This window comes from Mastigoproctus giganteus, chromosome 13, assembly GCF_048544385.1.
Source record: "Mastigoproctus giganteus isolate SK-2022 chromosome 13, ASM4854438v1, whole genome shotgun sequence".
Lineage (NCBI taxonomy): Eukaryota > Metazoa > Arthropoda > Arachnida > Uropygi > Thelyphonidae > Mastigoproctus > Mastigoproctus giganteus.
In genome coordinates, this window is record NC_143587.1 from 76861312 (window position 1) to 76886474 (window position 25163).

At 39.8% G+C, this 25163-nt stretch overlaps 1 protein-coding gene across 1 annotated transcript in view; it reads left to right on the top strand.

The window, feature by feature from the left end:
- The first annotated feature begins 22089 nt into the window (after nt 1–22089).
- The window catches only part of Itpr (Inositol 1,4,5,-trisphosphate receptor), a 1293714-nt gene continuing 1290640 nt past the window's right edge, over nt 22090–25163 (top strand). The window contains exon 1 of the mRNA XM_090387283.1: nt 22090–22187. Within this exon, the coding sequence (XP_090243409.1) occupies nt 22090–22187 (98 nt within the window). The remainder of the gene's footprint in view (nt 22188–25163) is intronic.

Consider the following 25163-nt stretch of genomic DNA (forward strand, 5'->3'; position numbering starts at 1 on the left):
TAAGCTTGCTTTCTTGCATCAAATGCCTCTACTAATGCTAATGCAAACATCATAATTGGCTTGTTTCCAATTCTTCAGTTTCAATTTTTTGCCTACACCAAAGCTCGCAATAATTGTAAAGCAGTTACTAATCAGTCCAAACTAGATTTTGAACAGGCTAAGAGTAGAAAACTTGTGTCTTGCCCTAATGGTAGCTGAGCATTTTGGTCTCCTGCCAAAGCCATTGACCACAACTTTTGCCCATCTCTGCTTCCACCTCTGTCAAAATCAGATGGTTTTGTTGTCACTTCAGCCAAGGATAAAGCTGACCTGCTATCATCCCATTTTTCTTCCAACTCATGTACTAATGATCTTGATAAAACACTTCCCACCATTTCTAACACGCTCCATTCAATGCCTCCTGTGGTCTTACATCAAAAGGATGTTAGAAGGATTTTTGACAAATCTTGATGCTGAGAAAGCTCCAGGTCCAGATGGTATTTCTCCACTTGTTCTCAAAACCTGTGCTCCTGAGCTTACTCCTGTTCTTTGCTGCCTTTTTTTCACTTTCTTATTCCAAAGGTGTTTTTCCTTCTGCTTGGAAATTTGCTCATATCCAGCCATTTCCTAAAAAGAGTGACAAATTCCTCCCATCCATTTATCGTCCCATTGCAATTACTTCTACTCTTTCTAAAGTAATGAAGAAATCAATTAACTGGCAACTCTTAAATTATCTAGAAACCTTCCGTCTAATCAACGATCGTCAGTATGTATTCCGTCAGTATCAATCCACTGGTGATATTCTAGCCTATGTTACCTATTTATGTACAAATTTAATGGAAAAGTTTGGTGAAACACAAGCAGTTGCTCTTGACATCTCAAAAGCTTTCGATCATGTTTGGCATAAAGTTCTTCGAAACAAGCTTCCATCTTATGGTTTGCCAACTGTTTTTTGTAATTGGTTATCCAGTTTTCTCTCTCTCTGATCGCTCACTGAGGGTGATGGTAGATGGTTCTCTAACTTCTACACTATTGCTGGTGACCCCTCCAAGGTTCAGTTCTTTCCTTCTCTTTTCCTCTTGTATATTAATGACCTACTTCCATTGACTGGAAATCGTATCTATGGTTTTGCCGATGATAGCACATTGCATTCCACTTTCCATTTTGAGAAACCTTGCCCTGTCCAATCAGCTTCAACTTCTCGAATATCTGCTACCAATTCCTTAAATGCCATCTCCAGGTAATTCTCCAGTGGGGCAAAGACAACTTAGTTGATTTCAATCCTTCTAAAACTCAGTCTCTCACAAAAAGATTCTTCTGCTCCTATGTTTATCTTTGGTGACACTCTGATTTCTAGGCAAGTTGATATATCTCTTTTGGGAATTACCCTGACTTTTAATCTCCCTTGGCAAAAGCACATTACAAATATTGCTTCCTCTGCATATAAAAAACTTGGTTTTCTCTTTCGCTCTCGGTGGTACTTTTCTTCCAAACAGCTGTTCACTCTGTATAAATCGCAAATCTGCCCTACCATGGAATATTGTTTCCACATCTGGGGCGGTGCCCCCCAAAACCTCTCTCAGGCTTCTAGATTTGATTCAGAAGAGGGCAGTTAGGTTAATTAATGACTCCTCTCTAACAGTGTCTCTGTACTCTCTGTCTCATAGATTTACTGTTTCTGCTGCATGCCTTTTCTACAGATACTTCCATGGTCACTGTTCTTCTGAATTGGCTTCTATAATTCCCGCTCTCTCTTTCAAAACAGTCTGAACACTGTTTTGAAAGAACACTGTCCAAGTGCCGCCACCAGCCAATGTCCATTCACTGTCCAACTTCAAACTCATAGAACCAACTTTTCATCTTCCTCGTTTATTTATTCAACTGCTGGTTTCTGGAACAACCTTCCTTCATGCATATTTCCTGAAAATTACAGTCTACAGAAGTTCAAGTCTAATGTCAACAAATATCTTTTTTCGTCTTCTCAACCTGCAACCCAAGCATGGTACTAAGTATTATAGGTTCTAATACTTGTCGTGTTTGGGGTTTTCATAAAAAAAAAAAAAAACCCTTCATTTGTCAGTGTTAAACTTCACTTGCTGCTTCTCTGCCCATCTGTCTAATTTTTATAGATCTTGTTGCAGTAGCATATCTTGGTTACTGTGATTAACAATAATCTTCCAACCTTTGTATCAGCCTTCCAACCTTCATATCATCTGTAAACTTAAATATTAAACCTAATATGCCTTCATCAGCATCATTAACAAATATAGAAAACAACAGTGAGCTCAGCACTGAATCCTGGGGAACTTCGTGAATAACAGTAGTCCACTATTAGCAGTGTCCATTGATAACCACTCTTTCTTCTCCCACTCAGCCAGCCCTTTATCCATATCAGTAACTTTCCCTTCTGCCATACCGCTCCAATTTGTACAGCAGTCTTTTATGTGGAACAGTAACAAATGTTTTTATGAAATCTGAGTCTAAATTTAAATTATTTTTTACATCCAGTTCTTTTGTTACTGCATCATAGTATCCAATCAGATTACTCAGACAAGATCACATTCTTAACAAATCCATGCCGTGACTTCAGTATGACTGTATTCCTGTTTAGATGGTCCTGAATTACTTCCATTATTTTCCCTGGAACAGAAGTTAAGCTAATGGATCTATGATTACACATGCCACCCTTTATTCCTTTGTCAATTGGAGATACATTTGCATATGATTATGGCTAAAGATTTTCTAGCTTTTTTTTGCTGCCTCCCTTAGCATGATTGGATAGATCCCATCCACCCCAGGTACCTTTTTGATAGAAAGTTAAGAACCAAAAAAAATTAACAGTTGTTTCCTTGAAGGCAAATTTCAATTTCAAATGAACTAATGTTAACTCCCAGTTCTCTGTATTATAAAAATTTTAGACTACATATTAGAACTTACAAAAGTGCTATGTCATTTGCCTTCAATAGGTGAAAAAATCTGGCATAGCACGATATTATTTTAAAGTTCATGGTCAGGTTTATTACCAAACATTTCATCTTGATCCCAGATGGTCTGTCATAGGGTAAATTTACCCAAAAATTCTTCCTATTATTCTTTAATGTGTTATATACTAGTTTCAATAATATGAGAGATTATTTACACCTACATTTAAAATATAATGAAATTTAAATAATAATGTGAAAACTGACAGGCTAAGTACTTTTGATTGAACTGTATGGAACATAATATGCTAATAGTGTAATTATAAAAAAGAAGTTACTTTAGCACTCCAAAAGTCAGCTTCCTGAGTGAATTTTTGGAAACAAAAATATAAAATATGTCAAGGTTAATAAGTTTCATTTCATGAAATAGTAAACTCATAGAAGAATAATTAATTCTAAGAAGAGGCAGAGAGAGAGAATGTGTATCAAAGTCGAGAGGTTGCTTGAGTACATGTCATGTAGAAGTGAAATAACGGTAAAGAAAAAAAAATTGACTATATTATAAATAAAATAGCAAGATTAAATCATAAACTAAGTGAAATTAAACTAACTGACTGCATATAATGTTGTAAACACTGCAATGGAACTTGTGTTTCTTGAAAATAAGGAAACAAATAAATTCAATTTGGATGTGCTCAAACATGTCCAACAGCTATTGCTGGGAAGGAGACCAAATAATGCCAAAATAGCCAACAATAAGTAAACTATTTTTCTTTAAAAGTATCAAAACAGCAGCTTCACTATAGAAAGTTGAGGTAATGCCTTTGATGAGAAGCTGAATAGCTTTAAGAACAATGGAATTTATATAAGCAGATATGTGAAAATCATGTTGCTTTACATTTGAATTGATCAATAACTTCAATTTGATCGCAAGGAAGCCAAAGGCTTTTGCTGCACTGGTCAAAAAAACAAACAAACCAAAGCAAGTAGATAAGAAAATACAAATTATATGCTTCCCTCCTCACATAGGTAACTTTACCTTTGAATTTATTCAAATTGTCATCTATCTGTGAAGGCAACTTGTCCCAGCAGTCAATGACTTGCTGGCTGAAAGGAAACTTACTACAATTTAGTTGACACCTCTTACCCTGTAATTTGAATTGATGACCCCTAGTTCTGAAATTCTTTATAACAGTCAAAATTCTACCTTCATTAATTTTACTAACCTTTTTCTGAGTTATAAACCTCAATCAGGTAACCTCTGAGGTGCCTGATTGCCAAGCTCTCTAGCCCACATAATAAGAGTCTTTCCTTGTATATAGTTTGCCTTTTGCCAAAATCTCCATTTGAATTGCCCGTCTTTGGACCCTTTCAAGAAGCTCAATGTCTTTTTTCAGCCAAAGTCTCCATACTTGAACACAGTATTCCAAATGTCATCTTACGATGTCCTTATAGACATTCTGCATATTATTTGAAGATTGTGACTTTCCTTTCTCTACAGGAAAATGTTCGATAAATCATCGGTAGAACACTGTGGCCTTTCCTGGCTGCCTGTTTACACTGCTCAGAAAACTTCATGACTACCCATGTCATAACTCCCAAGACCCCTTTCTTCCTCTACTGTTGGCGTCTCCGTAGCCAGGTGGGCAGGAGCAGCAGTGTGTGTAGCACACGCTTCTTGATTAGACCGGGGTTTGAGCCTGTGACCACCAAATACGGAGGATGCGGAAAGGTCAGGGAATGACCACCGCATATCCCTGGAGCAATATGGCCTTAGTTGCTAATGCTCATAAAAACCAAACAACAACAACAACATCCTCTACTGTTTTTAATTCAACTCCACCATGTGTATAATTTATTTTGGGGTACCTATTCTCCAAGTGTAAGCCTTGCATTTTTCTGCATTAAAACATAGTTGTCACTTTTCTAACCATTGTTGAAGTCTGTTTAAGTCATCCTGAAGGAGTGCTGCTTGGCACTAATCTTTACATCGTCTGCAAATTTTGACATAGTCCCTTGTGTTCCTTTGTTGATGTCATTTATGAAAATCAGAAACAACATTGGTTCAAGTACTGATCCTTAGGGAATGCCATATTCCTGACATTATACCAATCTGAAGAATATCCATTAATCAAAACCTTCTGGCTTCTGCCCTACAGCCACTCAGCATTTTGTTGTAGAGTCTTTCGGTAATCCCAACATGTTCCAGCTTATACAGTAATCTTTCATGACCCCAAATCAAATGCTTTGCTAAAATCCATATGAAATTGTTCCATACCTCCAGTCATTGAAGTAACTATGTCAAAATAGCCTACTAAGTTAGATAAACGTGATTTTTCCTTAACAAAACCATGTTGCGTGTTCAGAATGCCATATCTATCTAAATGTCCTTGGATTGTATTGTTAATCAGTTCCTCTAAGATTTTTTTCTACCACTGAAGTCAGATTTACCAGTCTGACTTCAGTCAGTAATGTTACGACTGGCATTCCTTGAACTGCCTTTGTGTATTGGTGATGTGTTGGCACTTCTCCAATCCAAAGGGATCTCTCCTGAGACCAAAGATCCAGAAACAAAGGTTCAGAGACACAGGTAATTACAGACCTGTTAGTTTAACTTCTGTTCCAGGGAAATGAATGGAGGCACTGGTTAAAGAAGCATTGCAGGATCATCTACACAAGACTTCAGTTATAACTTGGACACAGCATGGGTTTGTTAATGGGGAAGTCTTGTCTGACCAATTTGATTGGATACTATGATGTAGTCACAAAGGAACTGGATGCAAAGAATAATTTTGATATCATATATTTCAATCTTAGAAAGGCTTTTGATATTGTTGCACATGGAAGGGTGCCTCCATAGCCAGTTGGGCAGGAGCGGCAGTGCGTACCACACGCTTCTTGATTAGACCGGGGTTCGAGCCCATGACGACCAAATACGGAGGATGCAGAAAGGTCAGGGAATGACTACCGCATATCCTCGGAGCAATATGGCCTTAGTTGCTAATGCTCCTAAAAACCAAATAACAATAACATAACACATGGAAGACTGCTGCACAAATTGGAGCAGTGTAGCATTGGAGGCAAATTCCTGCTATGGATAAAGGGATGGTTGAGTGGGAGAAGACAGAGAGTGGTAATCAATGGACACTGCTCTTCGTGGACTAATGTTATTAGTGGAGTTCCCAGGGTTCAGTGTTGGGTCCATTGTTGTTTTCTGTATTCATTAATGATACTGATGATGTTTATCATGCTTAATGTCCCAGTTTGCAGACAATATGAAGGTTGGCAGGGTTGTTAATGACAGTATGCTGCTGCAACAGGATCTGGAAAAGTTGAGTAGATGGTCTGAGAGGTGACAACTGAAGTTTAACATTGACAAATATAAAGTACTGCAGTACTGCATATGGGAAGCAGTAACCCCAGAGTAACATATCAACTTCACTCTCTACCACTGTCAGTGTGGTACTACACTGACAGTGGTAGAGAGTGAAGAGAATGGGTGTACTTGTGCAGGCAGATATGATGTTTTCTGAGCAGTGCAGATGGTCTTCAAGAGTAGCTCATGGTGTCTTGTCATTGATATACAGGAATTTTTCTAGCAGGGATAAGGAGGTGATTATCCCCTTGTATAAGGCAATGGTCAGCCCACACCTTGAGTACTGTATACAGGTCTGGAGGCCTCATTTTAAGAAGGATGTAAATCTGTTGGAATGAGTACAGAGAAGGGCAACAAGATTAGTAAATGGAACAAAGGGTTCTTACGAAGAAAGGCTTAAGTTTTTCAAATTACAGTGTCTGTAGACTAGGCACCTGTGAATTGATCTGATTGAGGTGTATAAAGCCTTGAATGGTTTGAGCATGCTCAATGTTGATGGGATTCTTCCTCTTACTCAGAATAATCACCTGAGAGGGCATAAATTCAAATTGAGGAAATATAGTTTTAGGATAGATGTGCAGAAGTTTGCCTTTAACCAGAGGGTGGTTGGTTGCTGGAACAAACTTCCATTGGCTGATGCTATATAAGCTTGCTTTCTTGCATCATGTGCCCTTGCTAATGCTAATCCCCTTATAATTAATTTCATTGGTTCAATACATTCCCCTGGCAACCTCCCACAAAATTACTGGGTATATGCCATCAACTCCAGGAGCCTTACTTGCCCCTATGCTTGAATGTTTGTAATAAACAGTCATCTGTAATTTCGAAATTGCTGATTCGATATGGCTCAGCCTCACTCGCACAGAGCCTCTTTGTGTCAACAAGGATCTTTATCTGTAAAGACAGATGCAAAGTACCTGTTCAGTTCACCCACAACATCAGCTGGGTTAGCTAAGATTTTCCCACACAGTGCACAAGGGTACAATCTGATTGAGGTACCATTACAGATCAACTTGTACTTGTTTTAGGCTTCAGTACTTTTCATCACTCTGTAACTGTCACATGCTATTCCTTTCTACTCTAACTGGCCAGCTCCACATTAATCCATTTCAGCATCATCCTCCTCCTGCAGTATTTTCTTAATGGTATGTAAGCTTTCATGGCTTTAGAGGTACAATAGACTCTCGATTTTCCGGGATAGATGGTAAAATAAAAATCCCGGATAATCGATTTCCCAGTTAATCCAAAAATACAGTAAGTCCCCGACATACTGTATTAAATGGAAAATGACAGTGGGTGTGTGTTATAGGCCTAATGAATCTGATGAGTATAATGAGCAGTTATGCAGAGAAATAGAGTGGGCCAGTAAATCAGAATGTCTTATAATGGGGAATTTTAACTTTCCAGATATTGACTGGAACTTCTGGGTTGGTCACTTGCTCACTAGCAAGGCTTTTGTGAATTTATTGGATGACTGTTATCTACAGCAACATTTTCGAGAGGCAACTAGAGGGAGTAATACTCTTGATCTGATTATCAGCAGTGATTGTTCGTGCATTAAGAATTAGCAGATAAAGGAACTACTGGGTGACATTGATCACAGTGTACTGATGTGGGATTTACTTAAAGATGTAACTACCATCAAGGGTAAAGGGAAGGGCTTTTGTAAAGGTGACTACAGTGGTCTCAGACAGTTTTTAAATTCTATACAATGGGATCAACTGATGATGTTACCAATGGTGAATTATAAATGGGGGAAGCCTTCAGGGACTTCACCATGGAAGCTAATAGGCTTTCATACCAATTAAGTAATGCTGTTCAAGGTTTAGACCTAAATGATGTCAGATGATTTAATGAGGCTCATGAAAGAGAAGAAAAATGCATGGGATTCATATATATAAATTATCAGGCGACACAGAAGCCTATTGCAAATATCAGCTAGTCTGTAATCAAGTCACAAAGGAGGTTAGGCGGGTGAAGGCAGATTATGAGAAATCTTTGACAAAGGATGCAAAGAAAAATAGCAGAGTTCTTTACTTATGTAAACTCTAGAAGGAGAGGGATGAATCAGATTGGTCCACTTAACATAGATGATTTAACTATTGATGATCATGCTCAGGTAGCTGATAAACTGAATGAGTATTTTGCATCTACATTCAGAGACGATGAATTATTTGAGGAGAGGAATGAGAGAAGCTTATCAAACTCTAACAGGAAGCTAAGTGATTTTGTAATAACTGAGAGCAAAGTGGAGGAGAAATTGTGGAAGTTAAATATAAAGATCCACCTAGGGTGGATGGGATCTATCCAGTTATATTAAAGGAGGCAGCAAAGGAAGTAAGCAAACCCTTATCCATAATTATGAGAGCTCCTTAGAGCTTCCTTTGGTCCTTGAGGTTGTCACAGACATTCTCTCAGATATGCCAGACAAGCTGTACTTGCTACCTGAGAGTCTAAAACGCCGATGGAACTGATACTCAGGTGACACTCAAGTCAAGTGGACCGAATTTTGGCAAAGTCCGGACGGTCTGTGACAGCCAAATCCTCTGCTTGCACCTTCATGATGGTGGGACTGTTAGTAATCCTGGGTATAACCTCCATGCACAAGTACATGGTGGGTGACCACCAAGGTGTGAACCAACGTAAGCAGGGGTCGAGGTGTGGCGCCCACACCACATGGAGGAAAGCCGCCCCTCTATGTTACCAGGCAGTACCAGGTGGTAGATGACTCTTATCAACTGGTGAAATACCACCACTTTGCTTATTGGAGACTTGAAGTGGTGGAACCCATGTTTAGTCTTTAGAGCTAAGTTCCGGTCAACCCTTCCCTATCTCTTCCGTCATGCAGTATGATTGATGACTTTTGAGGTTATGATGAACGTCATGGCGAGATCAAATATTCCTTACGTTTCGAGGGTACAGCTCTAAAACGGTGTTCGGAGGCCGGCCCCTAGTTAGTACACCGGACCGAACCTATTGGTAACTCTCTAGGAGGCTTCCGGATCAGCTAGTGTACTACCTCTACTCTGCCAGATAGTGACTGGAGGGAGTCCGAGTAGTGTGTATTCGGGGAGCATTGTCGAGGGCACATTATGTCAATGATCTGGGTATATTCTTACCACGTGTACGCCATATCCAAAAATTTCATTACTTCATACAGCATGTCCCACCCACTTTTTCTTACTATTGAATACACCATGAATTGTCAAACTAATAGAGCAACTTATCTGCGAAAAGATCTAAACCTCCCAAGCACTTCCTAATTCATTTCACAAATATACGTGGTCTCAATTCTAATCTCAACGATGTCCATTTCCACTTGCAGTCTGCCAAACCCCATGTACTTTTTCTGACAGAATCTCAGTTATCAGTTTATTCAACTACTGCTCATCTCAGATACCCAAATTATTCGCCACCAGCCAACGTCCATTTACTGTCCAACTTCAAACTCATAGAACCAACTTTTCATCTTCCTCATTTATTCATTCAACTGCCATTTTCTGGAACAACCTTCCTTCATACGTATTTCCTGAAAATTACAATCTACAGAAGTTCAAGTCCAATGTCAACAAATATCTTCTTTCGTCTTCTCAACCTCCAACCCAAGCACGGTACTAAGTACTATAGGTTCTAATACCTCTCGTGTTTTGGGTTCACAAAAAAAAAAAAAAAAAAAGACTTAGGGGAGGTTCCCATGGACTATAGGTGGGCAAGTGTATCTCCTATTCACAAAGGGAGTTAAAAAGTTGCAAAGGTAACTATAGCCCTGTTAGTTTAACTTGTGTTCCGGGGAAAATAATGGAGTCACTGGTTAAAGAAGCATTGCAGAATTAACTAGACTGCAGTAGTAGTTAAGACATAGCATGGGTTTGTTAAAGGTAGGCCTTGTCTGTCCAGTTTGATTGGATACTATGATGTAGTCACAAAAGAACTGGATGCAAAAAACAATTTTGATATCATGTACTTGGATTTCAGAAATTCTTTTGATACTGTTGTGTATGGAAGAATGCTGTACAAATTGGAGCGATATGGCATTAAGGGCAAGTTGCTACAATGGATAAAATGGTTGAGTGGGAGATGACAGAGAGTGGTAATCAATGCACACTGCTGTTCATGGACTTTTTTTATTTGTGGAGTTCCCCAGGGTTTGATGCTGTGCCCATTGTTGTTTTGTTTATTCATCAGTGATATTGATGAAGGTATATCAGGCTTAATGTCCAAGTTTGCAGATGATACAAAGGTTGGCGGGGTTGTTAATGACAGTATGCTACTGCAACTAGATCTAGATAAGTTGGGTAAATGGGCTGAGAAGTGACAATTAAAGTTAAAATTTACAAATGCAAAGTACTACATATGGGTAGCAGTAACCCAAGAGAAACACGCCAATTGTGTGGTACTATGCTCATGGAAGTGGAGAGTGAAAAAGACCTTGTGGGTAATTGTGCAGTCAGATATGAAGTTCACTGAGCTGTGTAGATGGGCTGTCAGAGCAGGTCATATAGTCTTGTCGATGATATATAGGAATTTTTCTAGCAGGGACAAGGAGCTGATTATGCCACTGTACAAGGCAGTGGTTAGGCCACACATTGAATTCTCTGTACAGGTCTGGAGGCCTCATTTTAGAAAGATGTAGAGTTGCTAGAATGAGTACAAAGAAGGGCAGCAAGATTGGTGAGGGGAACAAAGGTGTGCCCTTACCAAGAAAGGCCTAAGTTCTGTAAATTGCAGGGCCTGGAGTCTAGGCACATGCGAGGTGATCTGATTGAGGTGTATAAGGCATTGAATGGGTTGAGCAAGCATCATTGCTGATGGAATTCTTCCTTTTGCTCAGATTATGAACCTGAGGGGCCATAGATTCTAACTGAGGAAAGACAGTTGTAGACGATGTGCGGAAATTTGCCTTTTGCCAGCGGGTAGTTGATTGCTGGATCAGGCTTCCATCTCTTGTTGTGGAAGTTGAATGCTTAAATAAATTTAAGGCTGTGCTGAATAAGCATCTGGAGTGAAGAGATGAGTGAAAAGGAGGGTTTTTTGGTTGATGCTGCATAAGCTTTCTTTCTGGCATCATATGCCTCTGCCAATGCTAAGTTCTGAATAGAATGAAAAATATTACTATCAAAGGCAGAATTAATATCCTTGTATACTTTTTAAGGTCATCAGTAGATAGCTGCCATTTGACGTTGGATGTTCCGAGATGTATATGATGAACAGTGGGAGGCCCAGAGGCACTCTGCATTGGAAAAGAAAGTGTTGGAAGAAGCTGCTTTGAGAATAGTATTTGCTGACCTGTTATTTAAAAACTGAATTATAGAGTCAATTAAAAATGGCAGTGCTCCATGAGATAACTTGGAAGAACAGTAGATTTATTCTCTAAGAATAGGGATTAAATCTGATGACTATTATTCATATTAACAAAGTTAGTTGGTTTTGGGACAGGATTTGTAGGGTTTTCATACAAGAAACTATTTCATCCCACAAAACAAGCAGACGAATGCGTGCAGTTTAGGGAAGGTGCAGTGTACTGATGCATAGTTTGATTTGCCTTATTGGCTCTTCTAAACGAGGTGCCTCCATAGCCAGGTAGGCAGGAGCAGCAGTGCGTAGCACACGCTTCTTGATCAGACTGGGGTTTAAGCCTGTGGCCACCAAATACGGAGGATGTGGAAAAGTCAGGAAATGACCACCGCATATCCCCGGAGCAATATGGCCTTAGTTGCTAATGCTCCTAAAAACCAAATAATTACATATTCTAAATGACAGTGGTTGACAATCCCCTCTTCCTCTGATTTTTAAACTTTTTTCTGCTAATCTATTATAAACTGTGTCAACAGTTTTTAGGGAGGGTAAGTTTTCTTGGTTATTTTCACAATTCTAAAATAATATGCTGAACCTCTCTTCATATTTCCTAATTTAGCAGTTTTTTATGGTTTGAAATTGTGGTATCAGTGGCAAGCTATTTCTACACAGGGTGGTTCCTTTTAGAGTGAGCTCTCCAATGCATGTGTGGTATCACTGGTGGTGGGGTGAGGTCCCAAGTGCACATGTATAAGCTCCAAGAAGAGTGAACTGTTCAAATTCATGTACACAAGAGCTTGTTTTTTGGGGGGGGGGAGCTTTTTGAATACATTTTGAATACCCTGTAAGATGTAAAATCTTACAAATATAATATTTTGTGGAAGAGGAAGATTTAATTAAAGGAAAACTTATAATAAAGCAATATGGGGGAGTGGAACATTACAAGTTAAGAATATTACTATGATCACTGGCAAGGATTAAATTAGACAACGTTTATGAAGGTCAGCGTTAAGCTTGACAAAGGCTAATGGCAAGGAAGGGGTGTACTTCGGTTCCCAGCGCACAGGAGCATCCAAAACAATGGAAACTGGTTGCAACTGTTATGAGTAAAAGGTGTCAACTCTGGTAAACAATAGCGCGAAGGACCATGCTACTGTCGGGACATTTCTTTAATCAGTGACACCTGAAGACACCTGGACAGTAAAATACGGAACAATGCTGGGAATTAGATGGAAGTCTGGCTCTGGCCGACAGTGATGGCAAGTTTTATAGATCGTGGGAAATTAGTCTGCTACAGTATAACTGTAAGCGGCTGACTTCAAAGGTACTGACAGCCTGAGAAATTTTACAAATTTCTTAAAATAAGAAGTTAGATCGAGCAAGGAATCAGCTTGAGAAAGATAAAAATTAGCGAATAAGAAGAGAGAGAAAGTTGATAAAATGAGAATATTGGTTAAACTAAAAACTAGGGCGTATTTGACATATGTAGGCGGTACAGAAATTCGGAAAACAAAAAGAGAGCGCACGCAGCCAAGAGGGTGACACAGTTGAGAATTTGTTGGTTTTTTGTAAAAATGAGTTAGAGACACAGTTGAGATTTTATCGAAGTTTGTGGAAATGGGTTAGTAAAAACACAGAGTTGAGTTTTTTGAGTGTGTTAGAAAATGTGAGGAGTCAGTACCCCGAGTTGAGATTCATGTGGGTGTATATGGAAATGAGTTAGGGGAGACACAGTTGAAGTTTTTGTCAGTACTTGGGAAAGTGAGACAGAAACGGAGAGAAACCACAGTTGAGTTTATGTGGGTTTTATGAAAATGGGTGGGATTCTAAGTTGAGTTTTGTTGGTGCTAGGGAAAATGAAATAGTCAGCGGACACAGCAGTTGAAATTTTCGTCGAGATAAGAAAAATGAGTTAGTAACATGGACAGTTGAGGGTTCTGTTGTGATAAGAAATATGTGTCAGTTAACAGTCGAGTGTTTGGACGTGGGGGGAATAAGAAAAGGGTAGCGCCCTGGGAAGTTTTCTTCTTGAAAAAGGTTCTTAATAGGCGGAGCAGAAAAACGAGGGTAGCACCCTATGAGTTTTTCCTTGTGATAAGTTTTAATAAAGTGGAGAGGAGTAGGAGTTAGTGTGAGATGCCCTATGGGTTTTCCTTGTGATAAGTTTTAATAAAGTGGAGAGGAGAAGGAGTTAGTGTGAGATGCCCTATGAGTTTTCCTTGTGATAGGTTTTAATAAGGTGGAGAAAGAATGCCAGTCCTAGTGCAGCAAAGAGTTCCTAAAAAAAATCATCTGTAGCAAATTCAGGTGTAAGCTGATGAAAGAGATTCCCAGAAGGTACCCTGAGAGCCAGGAAAGCTTGGAACCGCCCCGGAAAGCAAAGGAAAGAAAAAGGAAAATAGTAAGTACTGTAAGTGAAACAGTATAGTGATTAATTAATGAAAAAAGGATAGCACTAGAAGTAAATTGATTGATAAATTATCTCTTAAGTAAATTATATATACTAACAGAGTTTAATTAATTAAAAAAGGTTATTGTAAAATGCAAGAGAAACGAAAGATAAGTAATAGATTAAATTGTTGTTCAAATGATTATAATATGTTAGAAGGATAATAAAGTTTATAGTGAGAATCTTGGAATGCTCTAAAGATAGATAATTGAATATAGTGTTTGTATTAATGGAGAATTGTTGATCTAACTGAAAGAATAATAACAAATAGAGACTTTAGGAAAGTTAAGATTAGTCTTCAGTGTATTGTAACAGAATGGCGAGAACACAGATTATAATGATGAAACACAGATTATAATGATTATAATGATGAAAATAGCATATTGATGTTTAATATAAGAATAATATATGCAAGGTATCGGGGATGTCGCTAGTGTCGTTGTTAGTACGGTTGACGTTTTAGTATGCTGCATTTCATTTAATATCCTAATGTATTCATTGTGTTTTATTTAATTCAGTTGTTGTGCAGAAATTGTCAGTAAGTTTTTCCCTAACTACATATAAATTTTAATAGATTTTGTAAATTGTTAATATTAGTTTATTACCTTTGTAATATTGTTAGGCCTAACTCAGGAATCGCTGACTGCCTCGTTTAACCCTAGTTAGTTGTTGGCGCATCGGCTTCTGTGGCTATAATACACCTCCCAAGGTTTTTGCAGTACTCTGATCCAAGCCCGAGGAGGGATTTGAGCCGCGACCTTTGGGTTGCCAGGCAGGCACTTTACTCACCTAGCCCAGTCGGCTATTTAAATTAGGGCGCTGATACTGGATGTGAACGGCTGATTTTGGCAATTTCGGCAGAAATTATAATTGTGCCACTTGATATAAATAATATTGCAAGCACTGGTGTAACTTAATACCATTATAATGACCATATGGATGTCATCCCAGGGCAAATAGCACGTGACTTAACAGCACGTAAATCCTATTGGTGGTAACTGTTCTTGTGTAGCACTTCTTAAGTTGATTCACCTACTAACTTGCAGTGGGTATCATCTGCACTCATTTTCTGAGCTCCTTCTGTGAGACTGTCTCGCCACTCGCTCATCCGGAGTGAACTCGCCAATTCGTATCTGCTCAAAATGGAGGGTAAATCGAGGAAATCGGCTGTAAACACAACCCTACCAGTGACCGACAACCCTAAAATAGCAGAGCAACACGAAGAACATGAGGGATCTCAAACTGAACCCCCCATTAAGAACAAAAAATCAATCGGTACCAAATTTGATCGAAAAACCAGGTCAAAATCTCAAAACAGAGGGACCATGGAACCCCCCCTCTCCCAAACCGAGTACACAGATATGAGACAACCTGACCTCCCCCTTGACCCCAGCATGCCTGAGGGGACAGTTATCCAACAATCGCTACAACTCAAAGTAGCACTGGAGAACGTGCTCAAAGAGCCAACTAACAGAATTACAACACTTCTTAGGGCAGAAATCGTCACCCTATGGAATAAGCTAGAATCGCTGCTTATCCAGACTCACCTGGAAAGCGAAAAGGCAACTGCAAAATTGGAAGCCTACACTGACTGTGGAGTAAAACAAATGCGACAGCGCGACTCCACATATGCCCAGACGCTGAGGAAGTCACCACCGGACTTTATTCCCGAATCTCAGGAACTGAGCTACGAGACAAACAATTCAGGTACCAACCTACGGACTACACTGAAGAAAACGCTATCACCCAGACCTAACTTTGTGGTACTTAAACCCCTTACCAATGAAGGTCGTATGTCCAGTGAGGAGGTCAAGAAGACCATCATGGATTCCTTGACAGATGACTTAAAGAACACTAAAATCAAGTCAATTCGCAAAACGCGAAATACAGGAGTAATTATAGAAACAGCCACAAAAGAGGATGCTGAACTGATTGTTAAGAATCCTAAATTACCATCTCTGGGACTCCTGGCCGAGCCCCCTAGACAAAAGGGCCCTTGCATACTGGTACTAGATGTGGACAAGGATCTCCTTCCAGAGGAATTGCAAAGCGAAATTTTCCACAGAAACTTGAAACAGGAACTCCCAGATGAAGAACCAACTTCTCACATAATCCCTAAATTCCAAACAAAACCCAGAGCTGGGCACACCATTAACTGGGTCTTTGAGCTATCACCCAAGGCCTGGAAGATCCTCTCCCAACAAACAAGAATTTACATCAACTGGGGCAGCCACCGCTTTAGGGAGCATGTAGCCGTCCCCAAATGTTTCAGGTGCTGCCGTTTCGGCCACACCACGCACACGTGCAGGCAAAATCTTCCCACCTGTGGCCACTGTGCCGAAATGGGGCATGAATACGCTACATGTCCCAAAAAGTCTCAACCTCCCACATGTGCCAATTGCAAGGCCCTAAAAGTGCCAGCCAACCATTCGCTCCGTGACAGCAGTTGCCCAGTTTATCTCAAAGCCAGAAGTGCTCAACAATCAAGAATAGAATATGGGGAGTAACAGACCAAACCTAAATACCCACACTGTGAAAATAGCACAACATAACGCTCAGAGGGCCAAGGCTGTTGCTGCACAACTGGTCAAAAAGGCAGATGAAGAGAACTTAGATGTGCTGCTGCTTCAGGAGCCATACACTCATAACAAGGAGGTAAAAGGCTACCCCTTAAGATTTAAAGTGGTCCAGGTTGATGGTGACACACCCTGGGCCGCGATCGTTGTTCGCAATCCCGAACTGACTGTCACCAAAATCACTGATCTGTGTACTAGCTGGGCTGTGTGCGCCCATGTAATTTCACCACTAGGGCAATTCTACTTAGTTTCGATATACTGTCGACCGGGGGAAGATATTCTTCCTGCCACCCGATATCTACAGACCATCCAGCTACAAATGCCAAATGCTAAACTCATTATAGGGGCTGATGTTAACTGCAGGTCCCCAGCCTGGCACAGCCGAACTCAAAATCACAGAGGAAATAGAAATGGCCAACGTCTTGAGGACTACTTGTCTAACAGCAACCTGGTCATTCTAAACAAACCTAACTGCCTGCCAACTTTCTCCAGTACCCTGTGGGAAGCTACAATAGATATCACCTTAGCCTCAAGCTCCATTGCTCAGCACCTTGCTTCCTGGACAGTCCGTGAGGACTGGACCACCTCTGACCACAGGGTACTAACCTTCCAACTACACCGTTCACTAGTCACACAACCAACCAACCGAACTCAACAAAGAAGATATGCCCTGAATAAGGCTGACTGGAACCTTTTTAAGGAGGAATTGACCAGTGCAGCCAGCCGCTTCAATCCTAGCGGCCTCAGCCCAGACCAGCATCAATGTGCAATTACACAGCTCGTCAGTAATGCTGCAAACAAGGCTATCAAAAAGAAGAGATTCACACCTGGTGCTGTCCCCTGGTGGTCACCTGAACTCCAGGCTCTTAGACGCGAAGTCATTTACCGACGAAAACGCTATCAACGTGCAAGAAGAACATGGCCTCCAGAAGAAACAGAGGCTTTACTGCAGCAATATCGAGTGACCAGGAACCAGTATACCACAACAATAAAACAGCGCAAAAGGCGCTCATGGGAAGCCCTGGTAAGCACTGAAGGGAACGCCGATCCCTGGGGGATTGTGTACAAAGTGACCACTAACAAGCTTCCCAGAGGCGAGGTCGTATCAACCACAAAATTACCGAACGGACTGTATACAAGATCGTGGCAAGATACTATCAATAATATTTTAGACGCTACATTTCAGCAGCCTGCTGACCCACACACACCGGAACAGCTACAGCTCTGCATGGAAAATGAAACATATCACACAACTGCAATTGAAGAACCCTTCACCACAACCGAGCTCAACTTAGCTGCATCTAGAATCAGAAACAAGAAGGCTCCGGGCAGAGACATGCTCGATCCAGAAATCGTCCAGAAGGCCATTGAACTTATTCCCACTACAATACTCAACCTGTTAAACCACTGTCTCCACCAAGGATTCTTCCCCACACAATGGAGGACTGCAATCCTTAGACTTATATTGAAGAATGCAACCAAACCACATGATCTGCCACAATCTTACCGGCCCATTGCACTGCTGCCAGTCTTCAGCAAACTTCTCGAAAGGATGATCTCCCATAGAATAGAAGCCCACTACAATGACGCTGGTCTCTCCTCACCTAAGCAGTACGGTTTCCGGAAAGGACGCTCCACGATTGATGCACTGGAAACAATCATTGAAGCTGCTACCAACTGCAACTCCAAATACTTTCTACTAATCTCCTTTGACTTTGCTGGTGCCTTCGATTCCCTCTGGTGGCCCAGCGTCCTGGGCAGACTCCGAAGAGTGCATGTCCCAGAAAACTTATATAGATGCATCAAGACCTATCTCCAGGACCGGCGAGTTGTCGTGTCTGCTCCCCACTGCAGTGTCTCCAGACCAGTCTTCAGGGGATGCCCTCAGGGATCTGTCCTGGGGCCTCTCCTCTGGAATCTGGTGCTGGATGATTTCCTGAACACCAAACTCAACAATGTACAAACCCAGGCCTATGCAGATGACCTGGTCATGCTCTTTTCTGCCAATAACAGAACCCAACTAGAAGCAACTGCCAACCAGGCCATCTCCACCCTTCAAGCTTGGGCAGAGCATAACAACCTAAAGATCTCCCCAGAGAAAACCAATTCGATCCTACTAAAAGGCACCCTTGATTTGAGAAGACCACCCCAAATCAAGGTCAATGGTGTTACAGTAAAACTAAAAACAGAGCTTAAATATCTAGGTTTGATCTTAGACAAAAACCTTTCCTTCACTCCTCATCTAGACCAACTCAGGATTAAGATCAGGAAGTATGCTGCCCAAGTCTCAAGAGTTGCCCGGAAGGACTGGGGCTTAAAGAAGAGAACGCTGTCACTCTTCTATAAGGCAGTTTTCATCCCGGTTATCACCTATGCTTCTGGAGTCTGGTACAAGAAGGCCAATACCGTAGTAAACAGATCGCGCCTAGGAACTATCCAGCGCTCTCTTCTCCTTCTGTCCTCGCGTGCTTGTCGCACTGTCAGCACCCATGCGCTACAGGTCCTCACTGGATCTCTTCCACTGGACCTGGAGATTGTTCGTCATGGGTTGCTCTACCAAATAGCCAAAGGAAGAGCAGTTACTTGTGCAGGTTTCACCACTGACCCAGCAAATAATAGAAACGCTGAAAAGATGAGACTTAATGAACATCTAACAGACACCTGGCAAGAAAGATGGCAGACATCAACTAAAGGCGCTGTCACCAAAAGATTCCTCCCTGATGTCAGGGCCTTCTACCCCCTCACACCTGTCTGGTTTTCACCAGGACTCTATGCTACCTACCTCCTCACTGGACATGGCTCCTTCCAGAAAAAACTACATGACTTCAGAATTTCAGACTCACCCCGCTGCCACTGTGGAGAGGATCAGACGTGGGAGCACCTTGCCCACAGCTGTGAAATCTACGAGGACTTCAGGAGGATCCTAATAACAAAACTACGCTTCAACTACCAAAATCAAGAACACCTCACCCTACAGAATGAAGAAACTTACCGAGCTCTGACTCAATTTGCAATGGACTTATTTACCAGGCAGAAAGCACTACCACTACCTTAGTATCCGAATCAATAGGTCATAACAACCATGACTGCCAATTGTTGCTATTCATCATTGAGCCATGAATGCTAATGCCTTGGACCAACTTGCACAAGACTTGACCAGCAGTGCAATCAAAGACAGGGTCCACACATACTTTGACAAATTCCTCATCATTGATTCCTGGACAAACTTTTCTCGACCAGACGTGACACATCTCATCAAGAAGAGGCCTAGCATCGATCCCTGGACTTGACCATTAATCTTGGACTCCCGGTTTTGACCACCCCCACTGTTCGTTCTGATGGACTACTGGACCAGCCTTCAGTCTGGATGCGACAAAGACTCACCAAATGGAGTCCCAATGACGGCACCTGAACTAGACCTTACTGAACATGACCCATCCACCATAGCAGCACTCACACTGCTGGATTTCCAGCAAGTTGTCGGCTGCAACTGACTGGCCGTGCTAGCTGTACCTACCCTGAACTTGCGGGGTATATCTCTCTCTCATTTTTTTTTTTTTTTTTTTTCCGGCTTTCTTCTGTTTCCTGCCATCCGTTCTTTACTCCCCCCCCCCTATTTTTCTCTTACAGAATGATTTTTTTTTTTTTTTTATTTATTATTATTATTTTTTATTTTTATTTATTTTTTTTTTGTGGGGAGGTTGTTTTCGTCCACCCGCCACCCCACTCTTCTCTCTGGTGAGGCGTTGGGCATGCCACACTGTCATCAGGGGCCATCTTCTCTATTGGCCCCTTTCTTCTGTTTCCTACCCTCCAGTCTTTTTGCCTTCCTCCCTTACTTTTCTCTTGCACAACGTTTTTTTTTTTTTTTTTTTTAGTTTATATATATATATATATTTGTGTGTGGGTGTGTGTGTATATATATTTTTATATACACACACACTCATGCCCCCACAGGTCTAAATCTAAAAACATCAAAATTACTACCCGACCTATTTGGCCCTAGAACAAGTTATCAGCGAACAACCCTACGCTCTGTTAAAATTACAACCGTTGCTCAAGAAACAGCGATCATCTCATTCTTAAATCTGGTCCTAGCCACTGAAATCCCAGGAAAGTAGGTGGCAGGACCCGCCAGAGTACTCTAGCTACAGTGGTACACCCGGTCAGCCTCCCCGTGGCATGGTGTGGTAATGTCGGGTCCCACTAGGGGCTCGGCGGCTAATAGACCGGAGGAACAAAGGGCACAACACAATACACAGCACATGACCCCCACACACTTCAAATCTCTGGCCCCGATACAATGTACACCCGCGGAGATGGGAGAAATCCCAGGAGCCGTTAGACACTAACATACCTTATACCTTATACCTTATATGCAAGGTATCCTTGACTTAATCTTGTATGCATATTACATGTTTTTTTTTTCAATTGTATATTATGTTGTATATATATATATATGTAAATAAACTTTGTTGTTTGTTAATTTGTGAGTTGTTATTCCTGAACACTCAGCCTTTCTGAAGGGAATTATAATTAATTGAGAAGTTCCCTTGAATCTGGAATTCTCCTAGGAAGTAAAGTCAGATGCGTAAGTGGGGGAAATAAGAATAAAATGGACAAACACATAATAGGGAACAAAACGAAATAAGAACAATATAACTAAATATAAAAATATATATAAATCATCATCATTGTTTTCCACCCCCCACAACCCAGTATTAGGATGACATTAATGTAAAAAATCACATTAGAGTAAAAAAAAAGTTGTTATCTTTTTTAAATAGATCTAAAGGATGCAATAATATCCTCTGTGTATTTTTGTGTCACTTGATTCAATTTCACAAACTTCTGGATCTGAATTTTTAAGCCCTAAATTAAACAACAGTGGCCCACAATGTCCTCCTCTGATATTTAAAGCTAATTTTATTCTACCATCTATTGTAAACTGTGAAATATTACTAGGAAACATAGATAAGAAGTAGAAGCACTGAATAAAGATTTCCAAAAATTCTTACATAAGTGGGAACATAACTTGAAACATACTTGATTTGACCTTAAAAATGTGTATTTGCATTCTTTTTCTCCACACATAAAAAACTTAATACATATATGTCATAGTGAGCCCAGACATTTTTTAATCACAGGCCATATTTTACTGCATAAGTTTTGAACTAATTTTTTCCTCTAGGCATCTGTTACTGTTTTGGCTTGCCAGTTTGGCACACCTGAGAATCCTTTTGTAATTAATCTAAATGTTAGGTGCTGAATTGCTACTTTGAGTTAATGGTGCACTGTGTATTTGCCAAGTAATTTATATTGTAATATGTTATTTATAGAAGGTAAATATCTAAAATAATAATAAATAGTAATAAAAATGAAAAATAAAATTAATAGTAATTATGTAAAAAGATAAATTTTTGATAACATGTATATGGGTTTCTTTTTCAGGCAGTGCAATATTAAAAGTCAAAGAAACATTTCTGCTTAATCATGGCAGATATATCAAGTTCTGCAAGTTTTTTGCACATTGGAGATATTGTCTCCTTATATGCTGAAGGCAATGTATGTGGATTTTTGTGTACTTTAGGGTAAGTGCATTTTTAATATGCAGACAATATAATAATTGCTTAATGAATTTTCATAATTTTTATGAAAATTATGAAATGGTTTCACCTGACCAGGATGAAGAATTGCAAACAGTATAAATGTGTGCGTTTTTTTTTCACTTTTCCACCTCACTCATAAATATGGAAATCATGAATTATCGGCACTTTTTGATTGTTATATACAGGCAACCCCCATATAACACTGTACTTCTACAACACAGTACTTATATAACGCGGTTTCATTCTAACACGGTAACATGGTTAAAGAATTTTGGCAACCTCACATAACACAGTATTTTTGAATTTTTGTGCAGGGAAATTATGTTGGATGTAATTTTTCAACATTTCCATTCTTTTTTGTGAATCCCTGCTTTTGGCTTGCTAATTGTTATGCAAAAAAAAAAAAAAAAAAAATAATGGGAAATCCATGTGTTAAGTTCTGTGCTATTGAGCTTGTTGGGAAAAAAAAACAAGATTTCAAAGGATAATGTGCCAGGCCATCCAAATGATTTAAGTCATCCAAACATTGAAGTAATGTTCCTATTACCTAGTACAACCTCTTTAATTGGATTAAGGCATTATATCTACCTTTTAAACTCATTACATCAGAAAATCGTTATAATGGATTTTGTAAAACATTGATTCCGAATTGAATCGATGGAAAACTGGTGATGGAGGCATGGAAACATTTTGTAATTGTGGACTGTATTGGAATCATAGTTTATTGCTCAAAGAAGTAAAACTATCAACATTAAATGCTTGTTAGAAAAATGTATGGCTAGAGTCAGTTCATTCAGGAAGTATGGTCGAACCAACAGAAAACGGAATCCATGCGCTAATAGAACTTGCTAAGTCGGTAGGAGGGGAAGATTTTGATGATATGACTACCGACGCCCTCGTGGGTAGCACGGTTGGTAGAATCGCCGTCACCCCACCCAGCTGGAAAAGATCAAAGTTCGAATCCTCGATGACAGGAGGAAATTTTATGGGTATTTTTTACAGCGTGGCTGAGTTAGTCAGTCTCAGGCGAGGGTAGCATGGTTTTTTCTCCCAGAAACTTGAGAGGGGGGGGTTGTCCAGAAAAATAGAAAATCGACCTCAGAACATCAGTTCGAACACAGAGTTGCTGATGTTCCTTAAAAATAAATAAATGATTACTGAAGATGTTCAAGAATTATTGGTAGAAAAAGAGGCTAACAAAGCTGATTTGGTGGAAATGGCATTGGAGGAAATAAAATACATTCAGAGGATGATAGCACGGATGAAAATTCTGAACTTCCAAATTTTACACTAAAAAGCACATGGGAAGGCATAAAGTTAGCTGAGCAATTAGAATCTTATTTTTTGAATTCAGATTCTTCGACTGAAAGGGGCCCAAAGTTCAAAAGGGAGATTCAAAAATGTTTAGTTTTATATGATGAAATTACAAAGATCTATCAAGCAAAATCAAAAAACCCAAATCAATGATTTTTTAAAGAGAGCAGAAGATACACGAAATATAGAATGTTGTATTTTTGTCAGTTTTGTTAACATTTTATTAACGAAATGGTGTATTTTTGTTAGCTCTTGGAACTTAACCACCCTTTTTGTACTGGTTCTTAGTCCCATATAACACAGTTTCTCACTATACTAGATTTTATAGGAACCTAATTACCGTATTATTATTATGTCATATGGCGCAAGGAAGCCTGAGGCTTATGCTGCACCAGCCAAAAAAAAAAAAAAAAAAAAAATTCTGAACTACCCAGAGAGAGAGAGAGAGAGAGAGATAAAAGGGAATCACCAAGGAAGAGAAGAATGATGATATCCAGCTCAGGACCCTGGGTATGCCAAGCCCATACTCACCAGATGCAAGCCCCTGGGGTTATATGAGGGTTACCTGTACAACCAATAAGCTAAAATCAAGTCAATCACAAGTTTGCCTTAGCTTCCTACAGTAGCATATTTTCTGATGCTAGTCAAACTCCATGGGTTGTGAGTATTTCAAACTGGAATTTAAAATTAAAAAGTAAGTTTTTATTTTTTTGTTATACTTAGAATTTGGTGTTTGAAATTACTTCATCTGTGTCGCATGGGTGACTTTCATTTATGGGCTTGTTAATTATATAGCATATTGCTCACCTAGTGAAACTTTCTCATGAAACTAAAGCATTTGCCACTGGAGGGGTGCCTCCGTAGCCAGGTGGGCAGGAGCAGCAGTGCATAGCACACACTTCTTGATTAGACCGGGGTTCGAGCCCATGACCACCAAATACAGAGGATGCGGAAAGGTCATTTTACATTTACATTTATTTATACACACAATTCTATATACATTCTCAAGATTTATATACATCCATTTATATATACATGATACAAGATTTATATACATTCTCACATATATATCCATTCGCGACATGTATACAGATAAAGTGTGTTTGTAAGTTATTAGCGGCTTCCAGGGTTTCCCCTATATCCGCCGTTTGTTAGGCTTTTTGCCAAGTTGCCGGCTTAGAAAAGAACTTAAAAGAGCATCAAAATTTCACGTATATATTTAACACAAAACAACAACAAAAAAAAAAAAAAAAAAAATTCTTTAAATTTTTTAAGTTTTTTGAATTTTGAGAAGAAAAAAAAAAAAAAATGCATCTGATAGATGAAATATGTAATTAGGTGTGCATTAGTGTTGTGTTTGGACTGCGGAAAGGTCAGGGAATAACCAACGCATATCCCCGGAGCAGTATGGCCTTAGTTGCTAATGCTCCTAAAAACCAAATAACAAACAAATAACAAACAGCCACTGGAGAGTTTCTCAAGCATATAGGTAAGAAATTGCTCCTTCATTGATTCTTTGCTTTTAAGTGAAAATAAAGAAAAGTATAGTTTTTTTTTTTTATGTGAACCCCAAATACGAGAGGTATTAGAACCTATAGGACTTAGTACTGTGCTTGGGTTGGAGGTTGAGAAGACGAAAGAAGA